The 26,083-nt window shown below is 40.6% G+C and overlaps 1 protein-coding gene across 7 annotated transcripts in view; it reads left to right on the forward strand.

Annotated features, from left to right (window-relative positions):
* The window catches only part of TMEM241 (transmembrane protein 241), a 116,520-nt gene continuing 90,437 nt past the window's right edge, over nucleotides 1-26,083 (forward strand). For 5 of the 7 annotated variants that reach the window (XR_011252400.1, XR_011252402.1, XM_069569027.1 and 2 more), the window contains exons 1-3: nucleotides 5-206; nucleotides 2,542-2,588; nucleotides 8,746-8,823. Coding sequence is in view for 4 of the 7 variants with exons in the window: in XM_069569027.1 (XP_069425128.1) it covers nucleotides 135-206; nucleotides 2,542-2,588; nucleotides 8,746-8,823 (197 nt within the window). In the remaining 3 variants the exon portion in view is untranslated. Of the gene's footprint in view, nucleotides 207-2,541; nucleotides 2,589-8,745; nucleotides 8,824-26,083 lie in introns of all 7 variants that reach the window. The other 2 variants (XM_069569026.1, XR_011252401.1) reach the window with 2 other exon arrangements.

Below are 26,083 nucleotides of genomic sequence, written 5' to 3' on the forward strand. Positions count from 1 at the left end.
AGGCACCGGGGGCGGTCGCTGCGCCGATTGGCGGAGCTCGCAGCCACGTGGCGGGCGGCAAGGGCTGTGGCCCGGCTCTGGTGGCGGCAGTGGGGCTTCTGGGGGTGTCCCTGGGAAGGGGCGCAAATTAACAGATGTGCATGAGGAAGTGTCTGGTCGGTCTCACGTTTTGTACATGCTACCTGGCTGCTTACCTCACGAACAAGGTGAGGAGGGGCGGGTGCGGGGTGGTGATGATTGCCCATGGGGGATCTGAGTCCCCAGATCGTGTGTGGACCAAATACTGCCTCCCGATTTTTATCTGATTTGTTCCTGATGGTGATGGAGAAGAAAACAATTCTGCACGATGCTCTTTTAGAAGTAAGATTTGTTGGACGGTACTGTCCTCGTTTCTCGTGCTGTGATACGTCCTTTACATCTACGGGGAAACTGGATTTTTGACTGGTGAATTCCCAGGAACCTCATCTTTGGATATGTGGACTACTTTTTCGGGAAGGGGAAAGCTGTTGGCCCCTGTACCCTCTAGTAGGAGGAAGAGTAGGAGAAGAAATCACGCACATTTTGCTCTCTCTTCTAAACATACCCCTGCCCCAGAACCACCAAGGTTCCAGAAGCCTTTAAATAGAAGATATCAGTCCATCTCCATCTCTGCCTCACACCATTGATTCTCAAACCTATTTTTCTTGTGGCTCCATCCCAGGCATTTCGAATATATTGAAGAGTTTTTCATGAAATTATTAAAAAATAAAATGTAAATTTAATTTTGTTTAATGTCATAAAACCCTATTGATGAAAAGTCAGAAAATCAGTGGTACTATGTTTTTGTTTTGTTAGGAGGGAGCCTTGGGTTTGGTACCATGTAGAGAAATGTTAGATCCCTGTGAGCTAGTGTGGGATATCACCCCTTGTCCTGGACTCTGGGGTAGACGCCAAGCCAAAGGGATGATAGGGGGCTCAGGACCACCTTTCCCCACTGTAGAGTCTCTGCTACTCTCTTTCCACTCCCCCTTGGGGGACAAAAAAAAAAGCAAACCAAAAACCCTCTTTCTCTGGAAAAGAACTACTAGCAAATAGCAATGAATGAGCATTTATTGTCTTCATGAAGGTTGTTCAGGATGATGGAAGACATGGTCCAGATGCTAACATAATCCTTCCCTTGTCTCAATGTTACAAATAAAATATCAGAGGAAAGTGGAGAGGAACATATTGACTCAACGTGAGTAAATAGGCTTCAAAGAAGAATGAAGGTCCGTCTCTAGGATACATACACCAGAGCACAGGCAGGTAACTACACCTGTGATATTTAGGAATTCATACAAGGGGAATTACAGGTTGATTAATCCATGGGGGGGAAAAAACAGAAATGTAAACTTGCATGACACCAGTCTATTGCACTTTTCAGATCATGTGACGAATCAGTGGAGTCCTTGCTTAAAGCCATTTAATGGTCTTTAGGCTTTTAAAAAATTCTTAAAGTGTTCCATCATAGAAAAAATAGAAAAAGATACCCAGAAAGACAAAATACAGTTCTCCTGTTCATAATGTGCTGTAAATTTGGTTAAAAGACATAATAGAAATACAAGTTGATCTTAGTTGAATTGGCTTTAAAAAAAAGAAAAAACAAACTTAAAAAAACACACCTAACGTGTTAGATACCTGAGCAGAATTAGTTAGGAAAAAAACCCCAAGAATGCCAACCAAACAAAAGTGGAAAGGAAACAAAGGAAAGAATGAATAGGATGATAAACAAAGAAGGCAGTGAATTTTTAGGTAAACTGGGCAATAGATAAAGTGGATACTCCGAGAAAACCGACTGTGTCCAGGGTTTTTTCCAGTTTACTCTGGAGTTGCCACAGTTATAGCATGGCACTTCCAAGGTCTGGGAATGCTGAGCAGGATCAGCTGTCCACAGTATCTGGCCCACTTTGTTCCATCCCCAGCTGAGAGGTGGTCAGGCTTCTGGTGACCCTGGGGAAAGCAGCTCCCCCACCCCCTTGTTAAAAATTTTACTGGAGTATAGTTGTTTTACAGTGTTGTATTAGGTTCAGTTGTACAGTGAAGTCATTGAGTTATACATATGCTCATGGTTTTCCAGCTTCTTTTTTCATATAGAAAAAAGAATAGAATACTAAGTAGAGTTCCCTGTGCTCTACAGTAGGTCCTTGATGGTTGTCTATTTCCTATATATGTGTATGTTAATCCCAAGCCCTGATTTATCCCTCTTCCACAGGTTTCTCTTTTCAATATCTGTAAGTCTGTTTCTGTTTTATAAGTTCATTTGTCATTAAAAAAAATATTCCATATATGAGTGATAGCGTATGATACTTGTCTCTCTGTCTGACTTCCCTTAGCCCCTCTCTTTAGTATAAATTGGAAGGTCATTGTTTTTCCCCACTGTGTGATTTCTTTGGGGAGGGATAAAAAAGGCCTTTTTGAAACTTGAGTGTATTTATGTTTCTTTAGTAAGGCTTTCCTTGATTATATGGTCTACCAATTCTCTATAATTTGAAAATGTCCATTAATTTGATATTTGTTTTTCAGTATGTCCTGTCTGTCTTGAAATTTACCTACCCTACATTATTCCAAGGGTGAGTATCTTTTATATACATTTGTAGGAAATGTCCAACTAGATTTTCCATTAGATAGACATACTGTAATTTATTTAGTCCGTCTGTTAATGGCATTTAAATTGTGCCCCCTTTGAGGGGGTATAAACACAGCAATATTATCAGACATTTTTTTGCATTCAAATCTGCCAAATTTCTATTTCTTTGGACTAAATTTAGATTAAAGAACATGAACTTCTCTAGTCGACTGCTTGAATATTAAAAATTTCTTTTTCAGAATTGTTTTATCAATTTACATTGTAACCCAGCCTGTGTGTGAAAGTTTCTATGATGTTTTGAGTTGCGCTCAAAGTATGGCTCATTTTTTTCCTCTCTCTGCTAATTTCATGAGCAAAAAATAATAGCACATTGCTTTGTCTTACTATTAGATTATTCATGAAGTTGGATGGTTTTCTTATGTTATCCACTTGTATCTCTTTTTTCAGTGAATTTTTTTTTTTTGCCTTTTATCTTTTTATTTTTATGATTTATTTATTTTAAATTAAAGGATAATTGCTTTATAGTATTGCATTGGTTTCTTATCCTTTTATTTTCAGTTCAGTTCAGTTCAGTTCAGTTCAGTCACTCAGTCATGTCTGACTCTTTGCGACCCCATGAATCGCAGCACGCCAGGCCTCCCTGTCCATCACCAACTCCCGGAGTTCACTCAGACTCGCGTCCATCGAGTCAGTGATGCCATCCAGCCATCTCATCCTCGGTTGTCCCCTTCTCCTCCTGCCCCCTTTTAATTTATTCTTTGCCGTTTCATTTTGTTTATAATTATTTTGATTATTTGGACTTTTTAAGTAACATTATAGACAATTCATTGTTTGAACATAGGAATGAAGCAGCAGAGAGAAACACAGATTAATCCAGAATGTAGTTTTGTAAACTGAGGGATGCTATTATTAGGAAGAAGACAGAAAATGCTGTAGAGTCAGGTCAATAGAGTAGATACTGTAGCAACAGCATGGAGTGCTTTGGCGCTCACATTTCCCTCTGTTACCTTAACCACCCGCCCCCCAGCTTTTTAAAAAAATATTTTATTTTTATATTGATTGTTTCTTTTGTGATAGCTACCATTGCTTTTAGGGGCTTCCTAGGTGGCACTAGTGGTAAAGAACCTGCCTGCCAATGCAGGAGACATAGAGATGCAGGTTTGATCCTGGGTCAGGAAGATTCCCCTGGAGGAGAGCATAGCAACCCACTCCAGTATTCTTGCCTGGGAAATCCCATGGACAGAGGAGCCTGGTGGGCTACAGTCCATGGGGTCACATTTCAGTCGGACATGACTGAAGTGACTTAGCATGCACCATTGCTTATATGCTTATTCTTCTCATCACTATATCATATAGATATTCACCTATATGTCACTAAAACTTTTTTCAGTTCTTAATTATTATCTGTTTATTTTAGTGTATGGTTCAGTGTCAAGAGATCATTGTCCTCCTCATGCTTTTTATTTATGCTAGCCCCATTTATTAAATTTTGTTATATAATCCTTCATTTTGCTTTTATGTTGTTAATATCATATGTGAGGTCATTTTCCTAGGGTCTATTTTTGAGCGCTTATTTGTCAGCTTTTATGAAAAGGGGCTAGTGCTAAATTGTTTTCATTATTATAGCATTTAAATATGTGATAGAGCACACCATCCTTCATTCTCCTCTTCCTTTTTTTTTTTTTTAAGTATCACAAATGGATACAGAAAAGCAGGGATAGACATCTTAATATCAGTCAAGGTTGAATTCAGGACAAAAATCATTAAGTAAACAAAGAAATATGTGTTACAATGCTAAGCAATGCAGTTCAAAATGAAAAGACGCCTTGTAATGCTAGAGCATGGAGTTCAAAGTGCAAATGAAATAGGAATGAATATCTGTCAACCAAACAACAGAGCATCATCTTTTGTCAAATAAAAATGGCAAGAATATCAGGGATAAATAGAAACATACTACTAGTAGGAGACAAACTTACTGCTATTTTTTCCCATGACGGATCAATTGGACAAACTAGAAAAAAAACTAGAAAAAAAAAATCATAAATAGTGCAATTAATAAATATCAGACTGACTATCTTGAAAATAGAGATTATGCCCCCTTTTAAAATGCCCATAGAGTATTCACCATGAATAAAGCATCAATTATTTCCCAAAAAGTCCTGCCTACAAAGGGCTCTTGAACATATAAAAAGCTATTCTTCATTAATGAGAAAATATAATTTTATACTGTATTTAGATATATTTTTACTAACAAGATTTGAAAAATAAAATTTTAAAGTTTGATAATATAGTGTTGATGAGGATGTAGAAAGCAGGTAGGTGCTCTAGGGACTTCCCGGGTGGTCCAGTGGTTCAGACTTCGCCTTCCTGTGCAGGAGGTGTGGGTTTGATCCCTGGTTGGGGAGATAAGATTCCACATGCCTCTTGGCCAAAAAGCCAAAACCTGAAAAAACAGGATCAGTACTGTAACAGATTTAATAAAGACTTTAAAAATGGTCCACAGCAAAACAATAAAAAAAAAAGCAGGTCCTGTCATGCTGTCATACATTGATTATAGATGGAAAACTATTGATAATTGGCACAATGTCAGTGATTGGCATTTTGGTAAAATATAGCAATATGGCAATGGTTTGAATCCTTCAATCCAGCAATTCCACTTCTGGGAATCTACCCAACAGATTTACTTGCATTATTTAAACAAAATATGTACAGAGATATACATGTGAAACATTGCAGCCGTTGGTGACAAGCATTTTTAATCAGCCTAATTTTCATCTATATAGAATCAATTAAATAAATTATATTGTATTCCTCATGGAATACCATTCAAACGTTTAAAAGTAAGGAAACTCTTGTGTATTGAAAAAGAGAGATCTTCAAGATTTTGTTTCCCATTTAATGGGGAACAAGAGAAAGTCCAAAACAGTGTAGTATACTACCATTCTAGAAATGCGTGTATGTTTTCCTCATTTAAAAAAAAGATTGGGAATTCCCTGATGGTCCAGTGGTTAGGATTCAGTGCTTTCACTGCTGTGGCCCCGTGTTCGGTCCCTGGTCTGAAAACTAAGATCTTAAAGCTGCATGGTGTGGCCAAAAAAAAAAAAGAAAAAAAAAAAATCAGAGGACTTCTGGTGGTCCAGTGGTTAAGATTGTGTCTTCCAATGCAGGGGGTGCAGGTTTGATCCCTGGTCATGGAGCTAAGACCCCACATGTTTCCTGGCCAAAACATAAATAAAACAAACACCCCTCCCCTCCCAGCACAGAAAGCACAGCAAAAGGCCAAATGAATGATGGGCATTATAGGGTCTTCACCTGGTGACTCCACTTTATGTAACAAATAAAATATTGTAACAAATTCAATAAAGACTTTAAAAATAGTCCACATCAAAAAAAAAAAAATCTTAAAAAGGTGAAGCCCCTAGTAAGAGTGGTTTCCATAGGGAAAGATGGACATGGTGCAGATAGCAGGCAGGGAAAGGGAGAAGATTTATCATCACTTACTGTTTTATGCTTTTGAATTTTTGTTCCTTTTATTATCACCAATATGTTGTTTCGGGTGAACTTTGCAATCACTGTCAAGTTTCTCCCTAGTAGTTCATAGCAAAACTTTAAAAGATATCATCCATGATTGTGTATGTTTTGGTCAATAAAGCTGGGATATTGTTTTCTCCTTTTCTGACCCTGAGTGTCCTTTCACTTCTGTCCAGGTCGAGGGACTTAGGGAATTTAGGTGGGAGAGGATGTTGTTGTCACCTGAATTACTTTTTACCCTCCTCCTCTGTGGGCTTCCCCCGTGGCTCAGTGGTAAAGAATCCGCCTGCGAAGTAGGCAATGTGGGTACGAAGGTTTGGTCCATGGGTCAAGAAGATCCCCTGGAGAGGGAAAGGGCCCGGTATTCTTGCCTGGGAAATCCCATGGACAGAGGAGCCTGGCCGGTTACAGTCCATGGGGTGGCATAACAGTTAGACATGACTGAGCAGTTCAACAACAAGAAGCTTTGCTGGAGCCACTCTCTCTCACCTGTGAGCCATTGTGCATTCTGGGCCTCCTGCTTTGAACAGGCATCTGGTCAGATTTATTGGGTTGGCCAAAAAGCCCATTTGGGTTTTCGTAATGTTGCATGGGAAACCCGAATGAAGTTTTTGGCCAACCCAATACTTTCTCCAGGAAAACTTACTCAGCTCCCTAGACTAGATCAATTGCTCCCTGCTAGGGTGTTTTGTGCTACCTGGTACTGTTCCCCTTAGGACTTTATCACACCTTATTGTATTTACCAGTTCATGTGCTTACTTCCCACTATGCTAGGGTTTCTCAGCCTCAGCACTATTGATGTTTTGATCTGGTAAACTCTTCTGAGAGGCTGTCCAACATGTTACAAGGTGTTTGGCAGCATCCTGGCTTCTACTTATCAGATGGCAGTAGCAATGCTTCCCTCACACCCAGCTGTGACAACCAAATATGTCTCCAGATACTGCCAAGTGTCCCCTGGGGGGAAGATCCACACGATCGAGATCCACTGCTCTAGACCAAGCTGTTGGAGGACACAACCCCATGTATTTCCATGCTGCCTGGTGGAGTCATTGAAGGCTCCACAAGGGAGACATAAAACCTGGATCTTATAGGATGGGCAGGTGTCCTCCAACACAGAGGAGATGGGAAGACGTTATGGGTCAAGAGGACCACATGTGCAGACTCTAAGAAGTGTGAAATAACCTGGCACATTGCTGAGACTGTGGCCAGTTCAGTGTAGCTGGAATGTGGCTGCCACTGGCGGATGAACAGGAGTTGACCCTGGGAGGGGCGGCTGCAGGTCCTGGGAGGCTTGTGTGTCCCATGCAAGTGACTTTGTCCTTTAGGCCAGGGGTTCTCCACTGTCATGTCCCAACGCGTGGATGTGTTGTAATCACCTCTGGAGGTGAGGTGTCTCAAGTCATAACTAAAAATAAGGTTTTGAAATTTACGAATGACTCAGCAAAAATAGAGTAAAAGCAGTTACTGCAGAATGGGATCAAGTTGGGCCTATAGTACCTGTCACACATTTGGCACTCAGTCATGTTTGACTCTGCAATCCCATGGACTGTAGCCAGCCAGCCTCCTCTGTCCCATGGAATTCTCCAGGCAAGAATACTGGAGTGGATTGCTATTCCCTTCGCCAGGGGATCTTCCCGACCTAGGGATTGAACCTGGGCCCCCAGCATTGCAGGCAGCTCCCTTACTGTCTGAGCCACCAGGGAAGACCCTATAATACCCATCATTCATTTGGCGTTTTGCTGTGCTTTCTGCGGTGTTTATTTTGTTACCTGTGCCCCCAACCCCGCAACCTGAACTTTGCACTTGAGGAAATGTGTCTCCTGAGAACTTCTTGTCCCCAGGTGTGTTGGTGTAGCAAGGGGGCTGAGAGCTGCTGCCTATGGCATCAGGAGGAATCAACTCTTCTTAAAACAAGTGAGGAGCACAATTAGGTTTGCATTTTAGAACAAACCCTTTGGCTGCAGCATGGAAAATGGACAGTACAGGGCAACCCTGGAGAGAAAGGGGACCCGTTAAGGAACTGATGCTGTGGTCTAGATGTGGAATGATGGGGGGTTGAATTAGGCAGAGGGATGGAAGGGTAGGCCTCGGGTCTCAGAGCTGTTATGGGGATAAAGTCAACAGGATTTTGTAAGTCGATGAGGGAGGTGATGGCAGAGGAGGGCTAGGATGACATCTAGGTTTCTGGTTTGGCTGATTAGGAAGAGTAGGAGGATGGTCAGGATGGGGAAGGGGAAATTCCAGGTTATGTTTTATCCTCAGGAGCTTGGGGGTAGGTGTCAGGATGGCTGTATCCTGTGAGAAGGGGGGTTTGGGACTCACCAGTGCAAGGTCATGGAGACGTGCTGGCAGTGGGTGAGATTGTTCAGGAAAAGTCTAGAATAAGAAGAGGAGATGGTCAGTGTCAGCAGGGAATGGTACAGCTGGACTCAGGGGAATAGCGGAGGTCGAGAAGGACAGGTCTAGAGCTGGGGTGATGGTTAGGAGAAAGTGGTAGAAAAGAGTTGTAAGAAGGCTCACATATGTGTATTTGTCAGTCAACACATCTGTGGGGGTGAACCATGAGACCGTGGCACTCTTAAATTCACCTTGGCCCTTTTCCTTTTCAGGTGGCAGACACTGGTTGGTGGACTTTTGCTTCATGTGTCATGGAAACTGGGCTGGGTGGAGATCAACAGCCGTTCAAGGTAGAATTGCCTCTTCTGTGCCTCATTCATGATTCATTCCCTGCTTCCTTGTATGTTATTTGTATTGCATGGTGTTACATTGGGAAATACTCATGTTTATTTGAGTTGTATGATCTCTTAATTCCCTTCTAATCTTGAGATTCAATGGCTTTATAATCAAGTAGAACTCAAGTAGAGTTTTCCTGGTTAGTGCCACTAATGTAATGTTAAAATAAATTGAGATATAAAAATTATAATGCCATATTAATTTGACTTTGTTTTAGATTATAGGATCACTATGAGTAAGTTATTAAATCAACTTTAAATTTGGGGGATAAATTTTTATTTTAAAATTATTTCCTGCTTACAAAACAGTTAAAAGTGGTATAAAGAGGTCCCATGCTCTTTATTCAGATTTCCCAATTACTATTTTACTTTGCTTCTATTATCATTTTCTCTTGATATATACATATATATGTATACAGTAATTTTTTTCTGAATTATTTGAAAGTAAATAGCAGATTTTCTTTAATTCTAAATTGCTGAGTGTGTATTTCTTAAGAGCAAGGATTTTCTCTTACATGACTTCTGTAGTTATCAAAATGAGGAGATTAACACTGATACAATACTGTTATCTCATCTGTAGACCAATATTTATTTTGCCAGTTTCCTTAATAATATTCTTTATAACCCTCTCCACAAAAATTCTGATCCAGGGTCCAATTCAGTCACACATTGTTGTTATGATTCTATTAAGACCGCTTTTCAAATAGATTTAAAAGAAATGTTAAAGACCATGATATTTTTCAGCCAAAATGATCATCTGAATTGGCTATGTGAATCATAGATAAATCCTCACATAGGTAAAGCCTCATGATTCTTTGAGAACATCATGCCTCACCTGAAATGATGTAGAAAATGAAAAGAAAATGAAGTTAAGATTTACATAAATTAGGTAAATATCCCAGTTGAATGATCAGGCTAAGTCATTTGCCTTGTGGTCCGAGTTATCTGCCCACCTTCTCCATGAAGGTAAAGCTGCTTCCTTGCTAAGTCACCCCTTGGCTTAGCATACTGGAGAAGCTTTGGGAATGAGACCAGTAAAAATATTAATAATTTTGGCTTCTCCTGAAAACATATAACTGGAGAGCAAAATACTGATCTGAAGAGGTTTGACAAAGGTGAGGCCCTGGGAACTTGGGTGTGGATCAATTTCCCTGACCCTATTACATCATAGTTCATGTTCTGAAAGAATATCCCACATGAGATGCTTAACTAATCTGAAGGAATAGTTCATTAAGTCATACTCTTGCATTTCCATGATAGAGTGTTCTCTACTTGATAAAATACATATTGAGCATATGTCTTATACTCCGTTACTATGGTGGATAGTTCAGTGAGAACTGGGTCTCCATTTAAACAAATGTGGGCCCTGAATTCACAAAGCGTGTGATAGTTCTATGATTTAGTTAAATAATAAAGCATTTGGACTCTGAATAGTTGAATGTATTCCTCCACAGAAGCAAGAGAATTGGCTGTCAGATTTTGGACTAGGGTCTACCAGGGCTGATCAACATGGGTTCTTCCACTGTTACAGCATTCCTGACTATGATTAACTTGTAGTTTCTGATGAGAATTATTTACTTGTTCACAATGGTCATTTAAACATTACCTAGGGATTCCCAAGTGGTACTAGTGGTAAAGAATCAGCCTGCCAGTGCAGGAGACTCAAGAGACACGGGTTCAATCCCTGGATTGGGAAGATCCCCTAGAGAAGGAAGTGGCAACCCACTCCAGTACTCTTGCCTGGAGAATCCCATGGACAGAGGAACCTGGCCAGCTACAGTCCATGGGGTTTCAGAGTCAGATGTGACTGAGCACAGGACTGGAAATATTACCTTACTCATATTTGTTTAAAAGCAATGCCATTGTTCATACTTGAACATTTTTTGGCATGTAAAAGATACATAACATTTACTGTTTTAAAATAGTTTTAAAGTATATAGTTCAGTGGCATTAAGTACGTTCATAATATTGTGCAACCATTACCACCATCCATTTCCAGAACTTTTTATCATTCCAAACAGAAACTCTGTACCCATTACATGGCATAGCTCTGGCATTAAAAAAAAAATCTTAAAAAATATAGCTACAGGACTTCCCTCGTGATCTGGTAATTAAGACTCCATGGTTCCACTATTGGCGGCATGGCTTCAGTCCCTGGTGAGGAAACCAAGATCCCACATACCTCGAAGACTGGCAAAATAAAAAATAAATAGATGATAGCTCCCCTCTCTCTCTACCCACCCCAGGCCCTGGTAAAGCTCTGTTATATTTTCTGTCTCTATGAATTTACCTACTCTGGGTACTTGTCCTTTTGGGACTGGTTTACTTCACTTGGCATAATACCTACACGCTTCATCTATGTTGAAGATTGTGTCAACATTTCCTTCCTTGTTAAGGCTTTTCGTTGTGTATATAGACCACATTTTGTTTTTATACCACATTGTATCCTGCATTTGGTGTATCCATTTATCTGTTGATGGATTTCTTCATATTTTTATTGCTTTTTTTTTGGAGGAGAGAAGGGGAAAATGACCAGTAGAGCTTAGTAAAGTCAAAGATACTCAAGATTCTTTCCTTGAAAGAAGTGGTTCTCAACAGAGAAGTTTGAGACCCACGAGACACTGCTGTCCCTTGAATACACATGATGTTAGGTGTTACCCATCTCAGAAGAGCCGTCATCATATTTCTTTTTAGTCCCCTTGCTAAAGCTCCCAGAGACTTTTTTCAGTTTTATTCCCTGGACTTCTTTGGTGGTTTCACAGCCACACACAAGATATCAGCCCAGTTAAGCTTCTTGGGAAAGATTCTAGTGTCTTAGTTTGTAGTGGGTTTTGTGGTTGATAACGGGTGTCACAGCTCAGAATTTCCAGTCACCCCGGGCCCTGGACAGAAGGGTGTTACCAGGTAGCAAGCGGCAGGGACCCAGGACCAGGGCAGTTCATGGGCTGGGCAGAACTGGGTTTGTGTTTGCTGTGGCTGCTGTTTCCTACCAGGCTTGGCTTTCTGATGATGTCAGCAGAGAACCAAAGTCCAGCTTTGCTGTGTGACTGGACTTGTTTGCTGTGTGACTGTGGACTTGTGCAGAGATGGTATAGGTTGGGCTCTACTCAGAAAGGAAACAACCCCAGGAAGACAGTTTGGAGTTCCCAGTGACATCATGGACATCCCCATCACCCATGGAGTGAGAGTGAAAGTCACTTAGTCGTGTCCAACTCTTTGTGACCCCGTGGACTATACAGTCCATGGAATTCTCCAGGCCAGAATACTGGAGTGGGTAGCCTTTCTCTTCTCCAGGGATCTTCCCAACCCAGGGATCAAACCCAGGTCTCCCATGTTGTGGGCGGATTCTTTACCAGCTGAACCACAAGGAAAGCCCCTCACCCATGGAGGGCAGGCCCCAAATTGGTCCTTCTTTTTTTTAAATTGGAGGATAATTGCTTTACAATGTTGTGTTGGTTTCTGTTATACAACAGTGTGAATCAGCCTTAAGTATACATATTATCCTCTCCCTCTTGAGCCTTGTGTTATATAGCAACTTCCTACTAGCTATCTATTTTACGCATGGTAAGTATATATATTTACCATGTGTATGGGCTTCCCAGGTGGCACTCGTGGTAAAGAACCTGCCTGCCAGTGCAGAAGACATGAAAGACATGGGTTCGATCCCTGGGTCAGGAAGATCCCCAGGAGTAGGACATGGCAACCCACTCCAGTATTCTTGCCTGGAGAATCCCATGGACGGAGGAGCCTGGCGGTCTATAGTCTAGTCTATAGGGTCGCAAAGAGTAGGACACAACTAAAGTGATTTAGCATGCATGCACCATGTGTATATATTTCAGTGCTACTCTCTCAATTCATCCCACCCTCTCCAAATTGGTCTTTAATAGCCTATGCCATTGAGAGTTCATTTAAACTGTCCTTGTAGCCGGGAGTACAGGAGAATCCTAGATTCCCTCTCAAACAAGTCACAGAAACTAGCACCACGCTTCTTCCATTGCAGAGAGCCATGACTGCTGTGTGGGTCAGCCTCTGGCCATGTCATGTAGTGACTCCACCAACTGACCCGATGGAATCGTTCTTCTCCCAGGATGTTTGCCCAGCACCCAGTTGTTATCACCGGGTGCTGGATGATACCCTGGGAGGCTCTATCTTGGGAAAGATAGCACTGGTTTTCAGTCACAAGCTTCTCATTCTACAGTGGCTTCTGCTGTTGTCAGACCTTTGCAGAACATTGCAGTGAGTTTTCTAGCAGATGTTGGAAGGCCTGAGTGCAAGCTTTCTGTATTTACAAAATGTTTTATCCTGAATGAACATTGTGACCTGTTTCAGCTGACAACATCGTAGCACAGCGAGACTATGTCCTTCTGTTAGATTCTAGAACCACTGCTGAGGACAGACTAAGTTGTAAATTCACTGGAGACTGTATTTTATTTAAAAATTATTTATTTATTTTGGCTGTACCTTGGGGCATCCAGAATCTGAGTTCCCTGACCAGGGATTGAACCCATGTCCTCTGTGATGGGAGTGCGCTTTCTTAACCACTGGACCATCAGGGAAGTCTCTCACTGGAGACTTTAGATGTCATCTCCTGGCTCCTGTGTTACTAGGCTGTATATTTAAATAAAAATATTTTGAGAGTAACCTTTAGCTTACTTGTCACTTTTTGTCCACAATATATATGAGAAAAAAGTTTGACTCTCAAGCTTTTCAGTTAAGAGAAATTCTACGTTAGGAAAACAACAACGTGTGTCATAATATCTTTGTGACCAGAGATTTCTAATAGATGAAGAAGCCCCCACCCCTTAATTGTGCACTGAGAGTCTTTGCTGGAGAACCTTAACAAATATCTTTGATAAAACCTGCAAATTAACTCAGCCCTGTCCATAAAGAAATGAACAATGAGACAGCCAGCTAGGGTTGAGATTGTGCTTCTTTTAAATTATCGATTATTTATTGGTTTTTCAGTGAGCTAGCCCATGTTTGTCAAAGCTACTGGTGGTCTAAATTTCCCAGATAGTGTTGTAATGTATTGACATTTCATTTTGAATGACTCGTAGTTTTCTAAAAAGTGGTCTTTGCTCATGAAGGAAAGTTAGCACTCAAATTCATGTGTTTTTGGTATTCTTCCCTGTTGTTTTTGCTCCAGAGGAATACTTTACATATATGCATATGTTGGAATTACTTTGGGGGAATAATAAAGCCAGCTTTCAAAACTTCCTCAGGAAATATGCTAAGAACCACCAAAAGAATAAAATAGGGACTAAAATCTGATTGGTGTTGGTCTGGTGATTGGGGTGGTACCTGGGGGAAGTCCAGGAGGCCAGTGATAGTAAAAGGACAAGGTATTTTTAAGTATCAGCGTTTGGGGGCTGCTTTTGGTCTTCATTACTGCACGTGGGCTTTCTCTAGCTGTGGCACAGGGCTTCTTCTCATTGTGGTGGCTTCTCTTGCTGTAGAGCACAGGCTCTAGGGCCCTTGGGTTTCAGAAGTTGAGGCACGTGGGCTTAGTTGCCCCACAGCATGTGAAATCTTCCCGGACCAGGGATTGAACCCGTGTCTTCTGCACTGGCAGATGGATTCTTAATCACTGGACCACCAGGGAAGTCTTCCTGAAGTATCAGCTTTTTTTTGAAGTATCCTTCACAAATACAATTTAAAGTTATTCAGAGTATATAGTGGGGCTTCTCAGGTGGCTCAGTGAGTTAAGAATTCACCTGCCAATACAAGAGACACAGGAGACATGGGTTCAACCCCTAGATGGGCAATATCCCCTGGAGTAGGAGATGGCAACCTGCTCCAGTATTCTTGCCTGGAGAATCCCATGGACAGAGGAACCTGGTGGGCTGCAGTCCATGGGGTCGCAAAGAGTTGGACATGACTGAGCAACTGAGCATGCACATGCACAAGGTAAACAGTGTGGTGATGTAATTACACACACACACACACACACACACATTGTGAAAGATTCCCACCTTGCTGTTAATAAAGGCATCCATCACCTCACTTATTTATTTGCTTTATGAGAACAGTTAAGTTTATTAGCAAATTTCATTATAGGGTACAATGTGAGCAATTGTAATCACTATATGATATATTAGATCCTCATAGAATACATTGTTCATTGTTCACCAATAATCAATACACATTATTCACCTTGTAGCTGAAAGTATGTGTCCTTTTATCAAACGGAGCTGTTCCCCCCACTCCCTAGCCACTGACAACTACTCTTCTACTCAGTTGCTATTAAGTTTGACTTTCTAAAAAAAGGTGACCCATATAAGTGATACCATGCAGTACTGGTCTTTCTCTGGATGGGATTTTCTGACCTTTGACACTGCAGGCCACGCCCACACCACTCAGTGCAAAGGAATCTGCTGAACTCATTTATGATCGACTCACCATGTGGCACTGTCACTCCCAGTCCACATGGCTCTTTCTGGCCTCTTAAATCCGTGGTATGAAATGTAAACATCCTTAGACTGTTATGTCTCACACATTAACTTGGATTTCCAGTCCCCTGGACCCTGTGCATGAGCAAGGTGCTTGTTTTCTTTCTCCCATCTATTAGAGATGAGATATGTACCTCTTCTGTCTTGCCTCACTTCATATTTGGGGACCTCTGTCCATAGTGCTCAGTCATGTCCAACTCTTTGCAACCCCATGGACTGTAGCCCATCAGGCTCCTCTGTCCATGGAATTCTCCAGGCAAGAATACTGGAGCAGGTTGCCATCTCCTACTCCAGGAGATGTTCCCCACCTAGGGATTGAACTGATGAGTGCGTTGCCATTTCCTACTCCAGGGGATCTTCCTGATCCAGGGATCAAACCTGGGTCTCCTGCATTGGCAGGCAGATTCTTTACCTCTGAGCCATCAAGGAAGCTCCCTAATATCTTGGTCAAGGGTTATTTTCAAGTTTGGAAACAGCTTTTGGGTCACTAGGTGTCAGTATAACACAAGAGTTTTCAAGAATTCAGCTCAAGGATCCTGCCAGGCTCCCATGAACAGATAAACTGAGTGTTTTCAGAGAGCAGATGTTCCTTCAATAATGCATGCTCTATTTGAAAAACAAGTGATTTAATTTAATTAGCCTTCATCTCAGTAACAACAGTTTTAAGATTCATGCCAACAGACTATTGTTAGCTTCTTGCAAAATGCTTTATTCATCAGGGTTCTTAGGGACAGTAGAGTGTGCAGAAGCAGAAAACAAAAAGTACACGATGCAAACAAGATGCAGCATTTGTGCTAATAAATCATGTAGGAAAAACTGGGTGTCACCACTCTTTTTAAAGCAGACCCCGTAGCAAATAGTCCTTCAACAGAGTACAGTCTGCAATTTCTCTCAAAAGGAGTTGCTATGAGATCCCTCCTACACACACACACACACACACACACACACACACACACACACACGCACTTCCTGGTTTAACAGCTCCCCAGAGGCCCTCAAACCACAGAGACTTAAGATTCTGCCAGGACCTTCTCAGGATTTAATCCTGTCTTGCCTCCTTTGATAGAACAATGCAAGGGTAAACCAGCATAGGAGGCCCAGATGGTGCCACCTTATGAATTACAGGTGGAGAGGAGGTACTCCTTTGTTCCTAGTAGGCTGTTGAGTGTCTTGGAATCACGTAGTGTTGAATCACGCAGTGTTGAAGCTGCCAAGGAGCATCTCCATCAGCTCAGGCTGCTGGCACAAAAGACCGTGGGCTTAAACAACAGACATTAGACATTTATCTCTCACAGCTCTGGAAGCTGGAATGTCCAGGATCAAGGTGCCAGTGTGGCTGGGTTCTGGGGAAGGCATCTTCTGGGTTTATGGATGTTTGCTTTCTTGTTGGGTTGCCCCGGTGGCTCAGTGGTAAAGAATCTGCCGCCAGTGCAGGAGACGCGGGTTCAATCCCTGGGTTGGGATGATCCCCTGGAGGAGGAATGGCAACCCACTCCAGTATTCTTGCCTGGAGAATCCCATGGACAGAGGAATCTGGCAGGCTCCAGTCCACGGGGTCACAAAGAGTCAGACACAACTTGGCAACTGTGCGCACATGCATGCATGAACTCTTTCTTGCTGTTTCTTTACCTGGTGGTGGTGTGTGTAAGAAACAGAGAGAGAGAGAGACTGATGAAGCGGAGAGAATAGAGGAGGCATGCTCTTCTTACAGGGCACTAATTCCATCATGAGGGCCACACCCTGATGATCTGATTACCTCCCAAGGGCCCTGCCTCCCTCCATCACACTAAGGATTAGAATTTCAACATATGAATTTTGGGAGGACATTAACATGCAGTTCATAGCAGAGAATAAATCAGTATAGGTCCTTGGAAGGCAATTATATAACCAGTTGCAAACTTTAATAGGTGTATCTTTGAACAGCAGTCCTACTTCAGGAAATGTATTCTTAATATTGTGAACATCATGAATACGAGAGGAGAATATAGTCAAGGATAATCAATACTGCGTTAGAAGAGTAAAAACCTAGGCTGAACTTACATGGTCAGCTGTAGCATGGGATATGCATGTGTGCTCAGTCCCTCAGCTGTGTCTGACTCTTTGCAACCCTATGGACTGTAGCCGCCAGCATAGAATATAATTATTAATGAGTTGGGGATGACCTTTTTGACATGGGAAGGTGTTAAGCAAGTTATAAAACAACCTGTATAGTTGGATCCAATTTTTGTTGAAGTGTTTGTATATGTGCATATGGCTACTGTTTGGAAAGAGATGAAACAAAATATTAACAGTGGTTGTCTTTGGATAGTAGTATTATAATTATAACATTTTTCTTGATAATCTGTGTTTTCAAAATTTTCTAACATGGAAGGCACCATTTTTTAATAAGAAAAAGAGATTAAATTATCATAGGAAACAAAATAACTGCCTCTATTTCAAGTTTCTAAGTTCTTGTCTATTGAAGAAAAACATGTTTGTTTTTTAATGCAGTCTTTTGTTGTTACGGTTGTAGGTTACAACATGATTGTTGTAAATGTTTATTGAATTTGAAATTGTTACAGCTCCTCCATTGGGGCCATTTTAGAGAGGCAGATGACAGGATATAGGAATTTTTTGCTTTCATCCCTGTCCTTGGAAACTGAGTAGCTGTAAGCACCAACAATTTTGTTCAGAGCAAAGTCTCTGAAGGGCTTGAGAAAAACAGAGGAAGAAATGTGAATTAGGGTTGTGACTTCAGTTTCCTGATGTATCTTGTTGCTTTGTACCTAACTAGCAAGAGCAGGGAAACCTTTTTTTTTTTAAGTTACAAAAATAATTCATGGCGATTCATTCAGCAAATATTTGAGCATCTGTTGTATAAGCCAGATATTGTTTTAGATGTATGGGATAAACAAGGAACAGAACAAACACCCTTGCTATGTTCTAATGGAGGTAGACAGACAAGAAACAAATGAAATGTAAATGGATGACGTGATAGGTGGAGAGAAAAATGGAGCTGGATAAGTGGATAGTGTGTATATGTGTGTGCGCCTGAGTGTGGGCCAGTGATGGGGTGATGGTTGTTATTTTGTATGGCATGGGTAAGAAGGATTCAGGGATAAGATGACTTTTGAGTAGAGATCTGAGTACATGTGAGTGTGAACCATGCAGGTATCTGGAGGGTGAGGGCTACAGGCTGAAGAATATTTGATGATCAACAGTCAGGTCAATGCAGTTTTATTCCACTTGTCAGTGGAAACATCATCATAGATATCTTTAAGTACTTCATCAACAGTAATAGTAAATAATAAAGTACATAGCCTCCAAAAAAATACCAATTTAGATTCCCTGATGGCTTAGATGGTAAAAAATCCGCCTGCAATGTAGGAGACCTGGGTTCAATCCCTGGGTTGGGAAGATCCTCTGGAGAAGGAAATGACAACCCACTCCAGTGTTACTCCCTGGAGAATCCATCCCATGGACAGAGGAGCCTGGCAGGTTACAGTCCATGGGAGTGCAAAGAGTTGGACACGACTGAGCAACTAACACACACACACACATCCCACAACAGTATATGAAGGCATTAATTTTATGACCCCCTATATTACATATCATTTTTTTAATTTAAATTTATTTATTTTAATTGGAGGCTAATTACTTTACAATATTGTATTGGTTTTGTCATACATTGACATGAATGTGCCATAGGTGTACATGTGTTCCCCATCCTGAACCCCACTCCCACCTCCCTCCCCATTACATATCATTTTTTAAAAACTGCTAGTTTCTTGGGTGGAGAAGGCGATGGCACCCCATTCCAGTACTCTTGCCTGGAGAATCCCAGGGACAGAGGAGCATCCCAGGGACAGAGGAGCCTGGTGGGCTGCCGTCTATGGGGTCACACAGAGTTGGACATGACTGAAGTGACTTAGCAGCAGCAGCAGCAGTTTCTTGGGCAAAACTTGGTATATCATTGTTTTTCAAAAGATTGGCTTAGGGTTTAAAATTATTTGTTTATTTATTTGTGGCTCTGCTGGGTCTTTGTGGCTGTGCTTGGGCTTTCTCTGGTTGCAAAGAGCAGAGGCTACTCCAATTGCGGTGCATGGGCTTCTCATTGCAGTGCATCTCCTGTTGCAGGGCACAGGCGGGCCTCACTAATTGCCGCACGTAGTCTCAGCAGTTGCGGGGGCACATGGACTTAGTTGCTCCCTAAGTACCAGGGATCAAACCCATGTCCCCTGCATTGGCAAGCGGATTCCTGTCCACTGTATCACCAGGAAAGTCCAGTATATCATTGTTTTATTTTAAAATTCTTGTGGTATAATGGATGTTGAATAATTTTTCATATGTTTATTGGCCATTGGTATTTCTTGTGTGTATGTGGGTATGAGAGAGAGATACAAACAGAAGGAGGAGAGAGAAAATTACCTATTTTTGTCATTTGACTATTTTTCTTTTTTCTTTTGGGGAGTTGGTTTTTCTGTCATCGATTTATAAACATGCATCCTACATCAAGCATATTAAACTCCAACCGGTTTTATGTGTTGCCTATATTTTTCCTGGTTTGTTAATCATCTTTTCATTTTCTTCATGATATTTTTGGCCATTTTATATAGGCAGATCTCTCAATCTTTCCTAGAGGCGTCTGTCCTTGGAGTTGTGTGTGGAAAACCCAGAAGCAGAACATTTATTGAATATTGTTTTTTAACGTGCCATGCGTTGCCCCGAGTGCTGCTTATTCATTCTCTTAGCTAATCATCTCAGTAGCCTTCTGAGCATTATTATCCCTATTTTATAAATGAAAAAAGTGAGCTTTCACTGCAAACTAGCTTTAGAGTTGGGATATAGACCTGCTAAGTAGGAAGGTTTGCCTGACCATATTCTTCCTACTACATACAACCCCCTGCTCTGTATTTGTGCATCCTTCCTGCCCCCACCCCTAGATGACCTCTATGACCCCTGGATAGCCCCTGTCCTAGATGCCCTGACCTAGAAGACAGGACACAGCCCACCCAGAAATGTGAGTGAAATCTGTCTTTTAGAGCTATTGGTTAAAGTTAGCTGACTGCTGGAACAGTCCTTGGAAGTGAAGAGAGCTAATCATAATTTCCAAGATTTGGGCAACCATGTGACCATTATAAGATTATAGTCTCCAGTGCCCAGAATTAGATACGATTTCCATCACTTATTGCTATATCTTCTGAGAAAAGAATCCTCAGTTTTAGCTGAGCTAACTAGGATATCAAAAGTATAGTTTCCTTTCTTCCTGAAGAAAGGAGTTTAAAGAACTGCTTCGAGAGATGACAAAAACGCTGAGAAGCACCACCCTTGCAGCTCACATCTTCATCTTGTCTCCACACTGCCTGGAAGATCATGGAAGCTTCAGTTGTCCTGAATTTTATCTGCCCCAGTAGCTGGGGTCTGACCAGTTGAAAGGTCTGACCCCTCCATATTGTGAGACCCCACTCAACAGTTGTGAAAACTCTGGAAGCCAGAGATCCAAGTTAGAATTCCTGAAGCAGCCTGTATATATTTTTTTCTGGTTGAAGTTCTTTCTTTTTTTTTTTAAAGTCTTTATTGAATTTCTTACAATATTGTTTCTGTGGTACATTTTTTGGATTTTTGCCCACAAGGGATGTAGGATCTTAGCTCCCCAACCAGGGGTCTAATTGGCACCCCCTGCAATGGATGGCGAAGTCTGAACCACCTGACCACCGGGGAAGTCCCCTTTCTCTTTTTTTTTTTTAACAACAAAAAGAAACATGTTTTATTGAGAGAAAAAAATTCTACTCTAGTAGTAAGATATGGAGGAAAATTTAGTCAGACCTTATGCCATGCTCCATACTTAGAGTACTTACAGAGACAGAATTTCCTTTTTTTTTTTTTTTTGGCTTAAAAATAACACAAATTTATTATCTTACACTTCTGGAGTCTGAAAGTCTAAGATGGCTTCACTTGGGGTGACAAGTCTTTGGCTGTTAATACTTTGCTACAATTGAGAGATTTTCCCTCATTTTTTGTGTTTCAAAACTTTTTGTAGTACAACCTTAACTTTCCAGAGGTCCCAGTTGCTTTTCAGAATCTGCTAACAATCTTTATGCAGAAAAAAAAATTTATTTGTACATATCTTCCAATTTGGCCTAAACTTTCTCTTTTTTTAAAAAAAAATACATGTTTTAGAAATATTGGTGGTATTTCCTTTTTTCTTTTAAAATTTTTTTCCATTTCATTTATTTCTTTTATTTTTTTAAATATAAATTTATTTATTTTAAGTAGAGGCTAATTACTTTACAACATTGTATTGGTTTTGCCATACATCAACATGAATCTGCCACGGGTATACATGTGTTCCCTATCCTGAACCCCCCTCCCACCTCCCTCCCCATACCATCCCTCTGGGTCATCCCAGTGCACCAGCCCCGAGCATCCTGTATCATGAATTGAACCTGGACTGGTGATTCATTTCACATATGATATTATACATGTTTCAATGCCATTCTCCCAAATCATCCCACCCTCTCCCTCTCCCACAGAGTCCAAAAGACTGTTCTATACATCTGTGTCTCTTTTGCTGTCTCGCATACAGGGTTATCGTTACCATCTTTCTAAATTCCATGTATATGCGTTAGTATACTGTATTAATGTTTTTCTTTCTGGCTTACTTCACTATGTATAATGGGCTCCAGTGTTACCCACCTCATTTAGAACTCATTCAAATGTATTCTTTTTAATGGCTGAGTAATATTCCATTGTGTATATGTACCACAGCTTTCTTATCCATTCATCTGCTGATGGACATCTAGGTTGCTTCCTTGTCCTGGCTATTATAAAACAGTGCTGCGATGAACATAGGGGTATACGTGTCTCTTTCAGTTCTGGTTTCCTCGGTGTGTATGCCCAGCAGTGGGATTGCTGGGTCGTATGGCAATTCAATTTCCAGTTTTTTAAGGAATCTCCATAATGTTCTCCATAGTGACTGTACTAGTTTGCATTCCCACCAACAGTGTAAGAGAGTTCCCTTTGCTCCATACCCTCTCTAACATTTATTGCTTGTAGACTTTTGGATAGTAGCCATTCTGACTGGCATGAAATGGTACTTCATTGTGGTCTTGATTTGCATTTCTCTGATAATGAGTGATGTTGAGCATCTTTTCATGTGTTTGTTAGCCATCTGTATGTCTTCTTTGGAGATATGTCTATTTAGTTCTTTGGCCCATTTTTTGACTGGGTCGTTTATTTTTCTGGAATGAACTGCAGGAGTTGCTTGTATATTTTTGAGATTAATTCTTTGTCAGTTGCATCATTTGCTATTATTTTCTCCCATTCTGAAGGCTGTCTTTTCACCTTGCTTATAGTTTCCTTTGTTGTGCAGAAGCTTTTAATTTTAATTAGATCCCATTTGTTTATTTTTGCTTTTATTTCCAGTATTCTGGGAGGTGGGTCATAGAGGATCCTGCTGTGATGTATGTCGGAGAGTGTTTTGCCTATGTTCTCCTCTAGGAGTTTTATAGTTTCTGGTCTTACGTTTAGATCTTTAATCCATTTTGAGTTTATTTTTGTGTATGGTGTTAGAAAGTGTTCTAGTTTCATTCTTTTACAAGTGGTTGACCAGTTTTCCCAGCACCACTTGTTAAAGAGATTGTCTTTAATCCATTGTATATTCTTGCCTCCTTTGTCAAAGATAAGGTGCCCATAGGTGTGTGGATTTATCTCTGGGCTTTCTATTTTGTACCAGTGATCTATATTTCTGACTTTGTGCCAGTACCATACTGTCTTGATGACTGTGGCTTTGTAGTAGAGCCTGAAGTCAGGCAGGTTGATTCCTCCAGTTCCATTCTTCTTTCTCAAGATTGCTTTGGCTATTCAAGGTTTTTTTGTATTTCCATACAAATTGTGAAATTATTTGTTCTAGCTCTGTGAAAAATACTGTTGGTAGCTTGATAGGGACTGCATTGAATCTATAGATTGCTTTGGGTAGTATACTCATTTTCACTTTATTGATTCTTCTGATCCATGAACATGGTATATTTCTCCATCTATTAGTGTCCTCTTTGATTTCTTTCACCAGTGTTTTGTAGTTTTCTATATATAGGTCTTTTGTTTCTTTAGGCAGATATATTCCTAAGTATTTTATTCTTTTCATTGCAATGGTGAATGGAATTGTTTTCTTAGTTTCTCTTTTCTGTTTTCTCATTATTAGTGTATAGGAACGCAAGGGATTTCTGTGTGTTGATTTTATATCCTGCAACTTTACTGTATTCATTGATTAGCTCTAGTAATTTTCTGGTGGCGTCGTTAGGGTTTTCTATGTAGAGGATCATGTCATCTGCAAAGAGTGAGAGTTTTACTTCTTCTTTTCCAATTTCGATTCCTTTTATTTCTTTTTCTGCTCTGATTGCTGTGGCCAAAACTTCCAAAACTGTGTTGAATAGTAGTGGTGAAAGTGGGCACCCTTGTCTTGTTCCTGACTTTGGGGGAAATGCTTTCAATTTTTCACCATTGAGAATAATGTTTCCTGTGGGTTTGTCATATATAGCTTTTATTATGTTGAGGTATGTTCCTTCTATTCCTGCTTCCTGGAGAGTTTTTATCATAAATGGATGTTGAATTTTGTCAAAGGCTTTCTCTGCATCTATTGAGATAATCATATGGCTTTTATTTTTCAATTTGTTAATGTGGTGTATTAGGTTGATTGATTTGCGGATATTGAAGAATCCTTGCATCCCTGGGATAAAGCCCACTTGGTCATGATGTATGATCTTTTGAATGTGTTGTTGGATTCTGATTGCTAGAATTTTGTTAAGGCTTTTTGCATCTATGTTCATCAGTGATATTGGCCTGTAGTTTTCTTTTTTTGTGGCATCTTTTTCAGGTTTTGGTATTAGGGTGATGGTGGCCTCATAGAATGAGTTTGGAAGTTTCCTTTCCTCTGCAATTTTCTGGAGGAGTTTGAGTAGGATAGGTGTTGCTGCTGCTGCTGCTAAGTCACTTCAGTTGTGTCCGACTCTGTGCAACCCCATAGATGGCAGCCCACCGGGCTCTCCCATCCCTGGGATTCTCCACGCAAGAACACTGGAGTGGATTGCCATTTCCTTCTCCAATGCATGAAAGTGAAAAGTGAAAGTGAAGTCACTCAGTCATGTCTGACTCTTCGCAACCCCATGGACTGCAGCCTACCAGGCTCCTCCGTCCATGGGATTTTCCAGGCAAGAGTACTGGAGTGGGGTGCCATTGCCTTCTCCAAGGATAGGTGTTAGCTCTTCTCTAAATTTTTGGTAGAATTCAGCTGTGAATCCATCTGGACTTGGGCTTTTGTTTGCTGGGAGATTTCTGATTACAGTTTTCAATTTCCATGCTTGTGAGGGGGTCTGTTAAGATTTTCTATTTTTTCCTGGTTCAGTTTTGCAAAGTTGTACTTATCTAAGAATTTGTCCATTTCTTCCACGTTGTCCATTTTATTGGCATATAATTGCTGATATGTAGTCTCATGATCCTTTGTATTTCTGTGTTGTCTGTTGTGATCTCTCCATTTTCATTTCTAATTTTATTGATTTGATTTTTCTCCCTTTGTTTCTTGATGAGTCTGGCTAATGGTTTGTCAATTTTATTTATCCTCTCAAAGAACCAGCTTTTGGCTTTGTTGATTTTTGCGATGGTCTCTTTTATTTTGTTTGCAATTATTTCTGCCCTATTTTTTAAAATTTCTTTCCTTCTATTAACCCCAGGGCTCTTCATTTCTTCCTTTTCTATTGCTTTAGGTGTATAGTTAGGTTATTTATTTGACTTTTTTCTTGTTTCTTGAGATATGCCTGTATTGCTTTGAACCTTCCCCTTAGCACTGCTTTTACAGTGTCCCACAGGTTTTGGGTTGTTGTGTTTTCATTTTCATTCATTTCTATGCACATTTTGATTTCTTTTTTTTATTTCTTCTGTGATTTGTTGGTTTTTCAGCAGCCTGTTGTTCAGCCTTCATATGTTGGAATTTTTAATAATTTTTCTCCTCTCCTGTAATTGAGATCTAATCTTATTCCATTGTGGTCAGAAAAGATGCTTGGAATGATTTCAATTTTTTTGAATTTACCAAGGCTAGATTTATGGCCCAGGATATGATCTATCCTGGAGAAGGTTCCATGTACGCTTCAGAAATTCATTGTTTTGGGGTGAAATGTCCTATAGATATCAACTAGGTCTAACTGGTCTATTGTATCATTTAAAGTTTGCGTGTCCTTGTTAATTTTCTGTTTAGTTGATCTATCCATAGGTGTGAGTGGGGTATTAAAGTCTCCCACTATTATTGTGTTATTGTTCATTTCCCCTTTCATACTTGTTAGCATTTGTCTTACATATTGCGGTGCTCCTATGTTGGGTGCATATATATTTATAATTGTTATATCTTCTTCTTGGATTGATCCTTTGATCATTATGTAGTGTCCTTCTTTGTCTCTTTTCACAGCCTTTGTTTTAAAGTCTATTTTATCTGATATGAGTATTGCTACTCCTGCTTTCTTTTGGTCTCTATTTGCATGGAATATCTTTTTCCAACCCTTCACTTTCAGTCTGTATGTGTCCCTTGTTTTGAGGTGGGTCTCTTGTAGACAACATATATAGGGGTCTTGTCAGCCAGTCTTTGTCTTTTGGTTGGGGCATTCAACCCATTTATGTTTAAGGTAATTATTGATAAGTATGATACCAAGGCGATCCAACCAGTCCATTCTGAAGGATATCAGCCCTGGGATTTCTTTGGAAGGAATGATGCTAAAGCTGAAACTCCAGTACTTTGGCCACCT

The sequence above is a fragment of the Ovis canadensis genome, chromosome 23 (genome assembly GCF_042477335.2).
Source record: "Ovis canadensis isolate MfBH-ARS-UI-01 breed Bighorn chromosome 23, ARS-UI_OviCan_v2, whole genome shotgun sequence".
Classification (NCBI taxonomy): domain Eukaryota; kingdom Metazoa; phylum Chordata; class Mammalia; order Artiodactyla; family Bovidae; genus Ovis; species Ovis canadensis.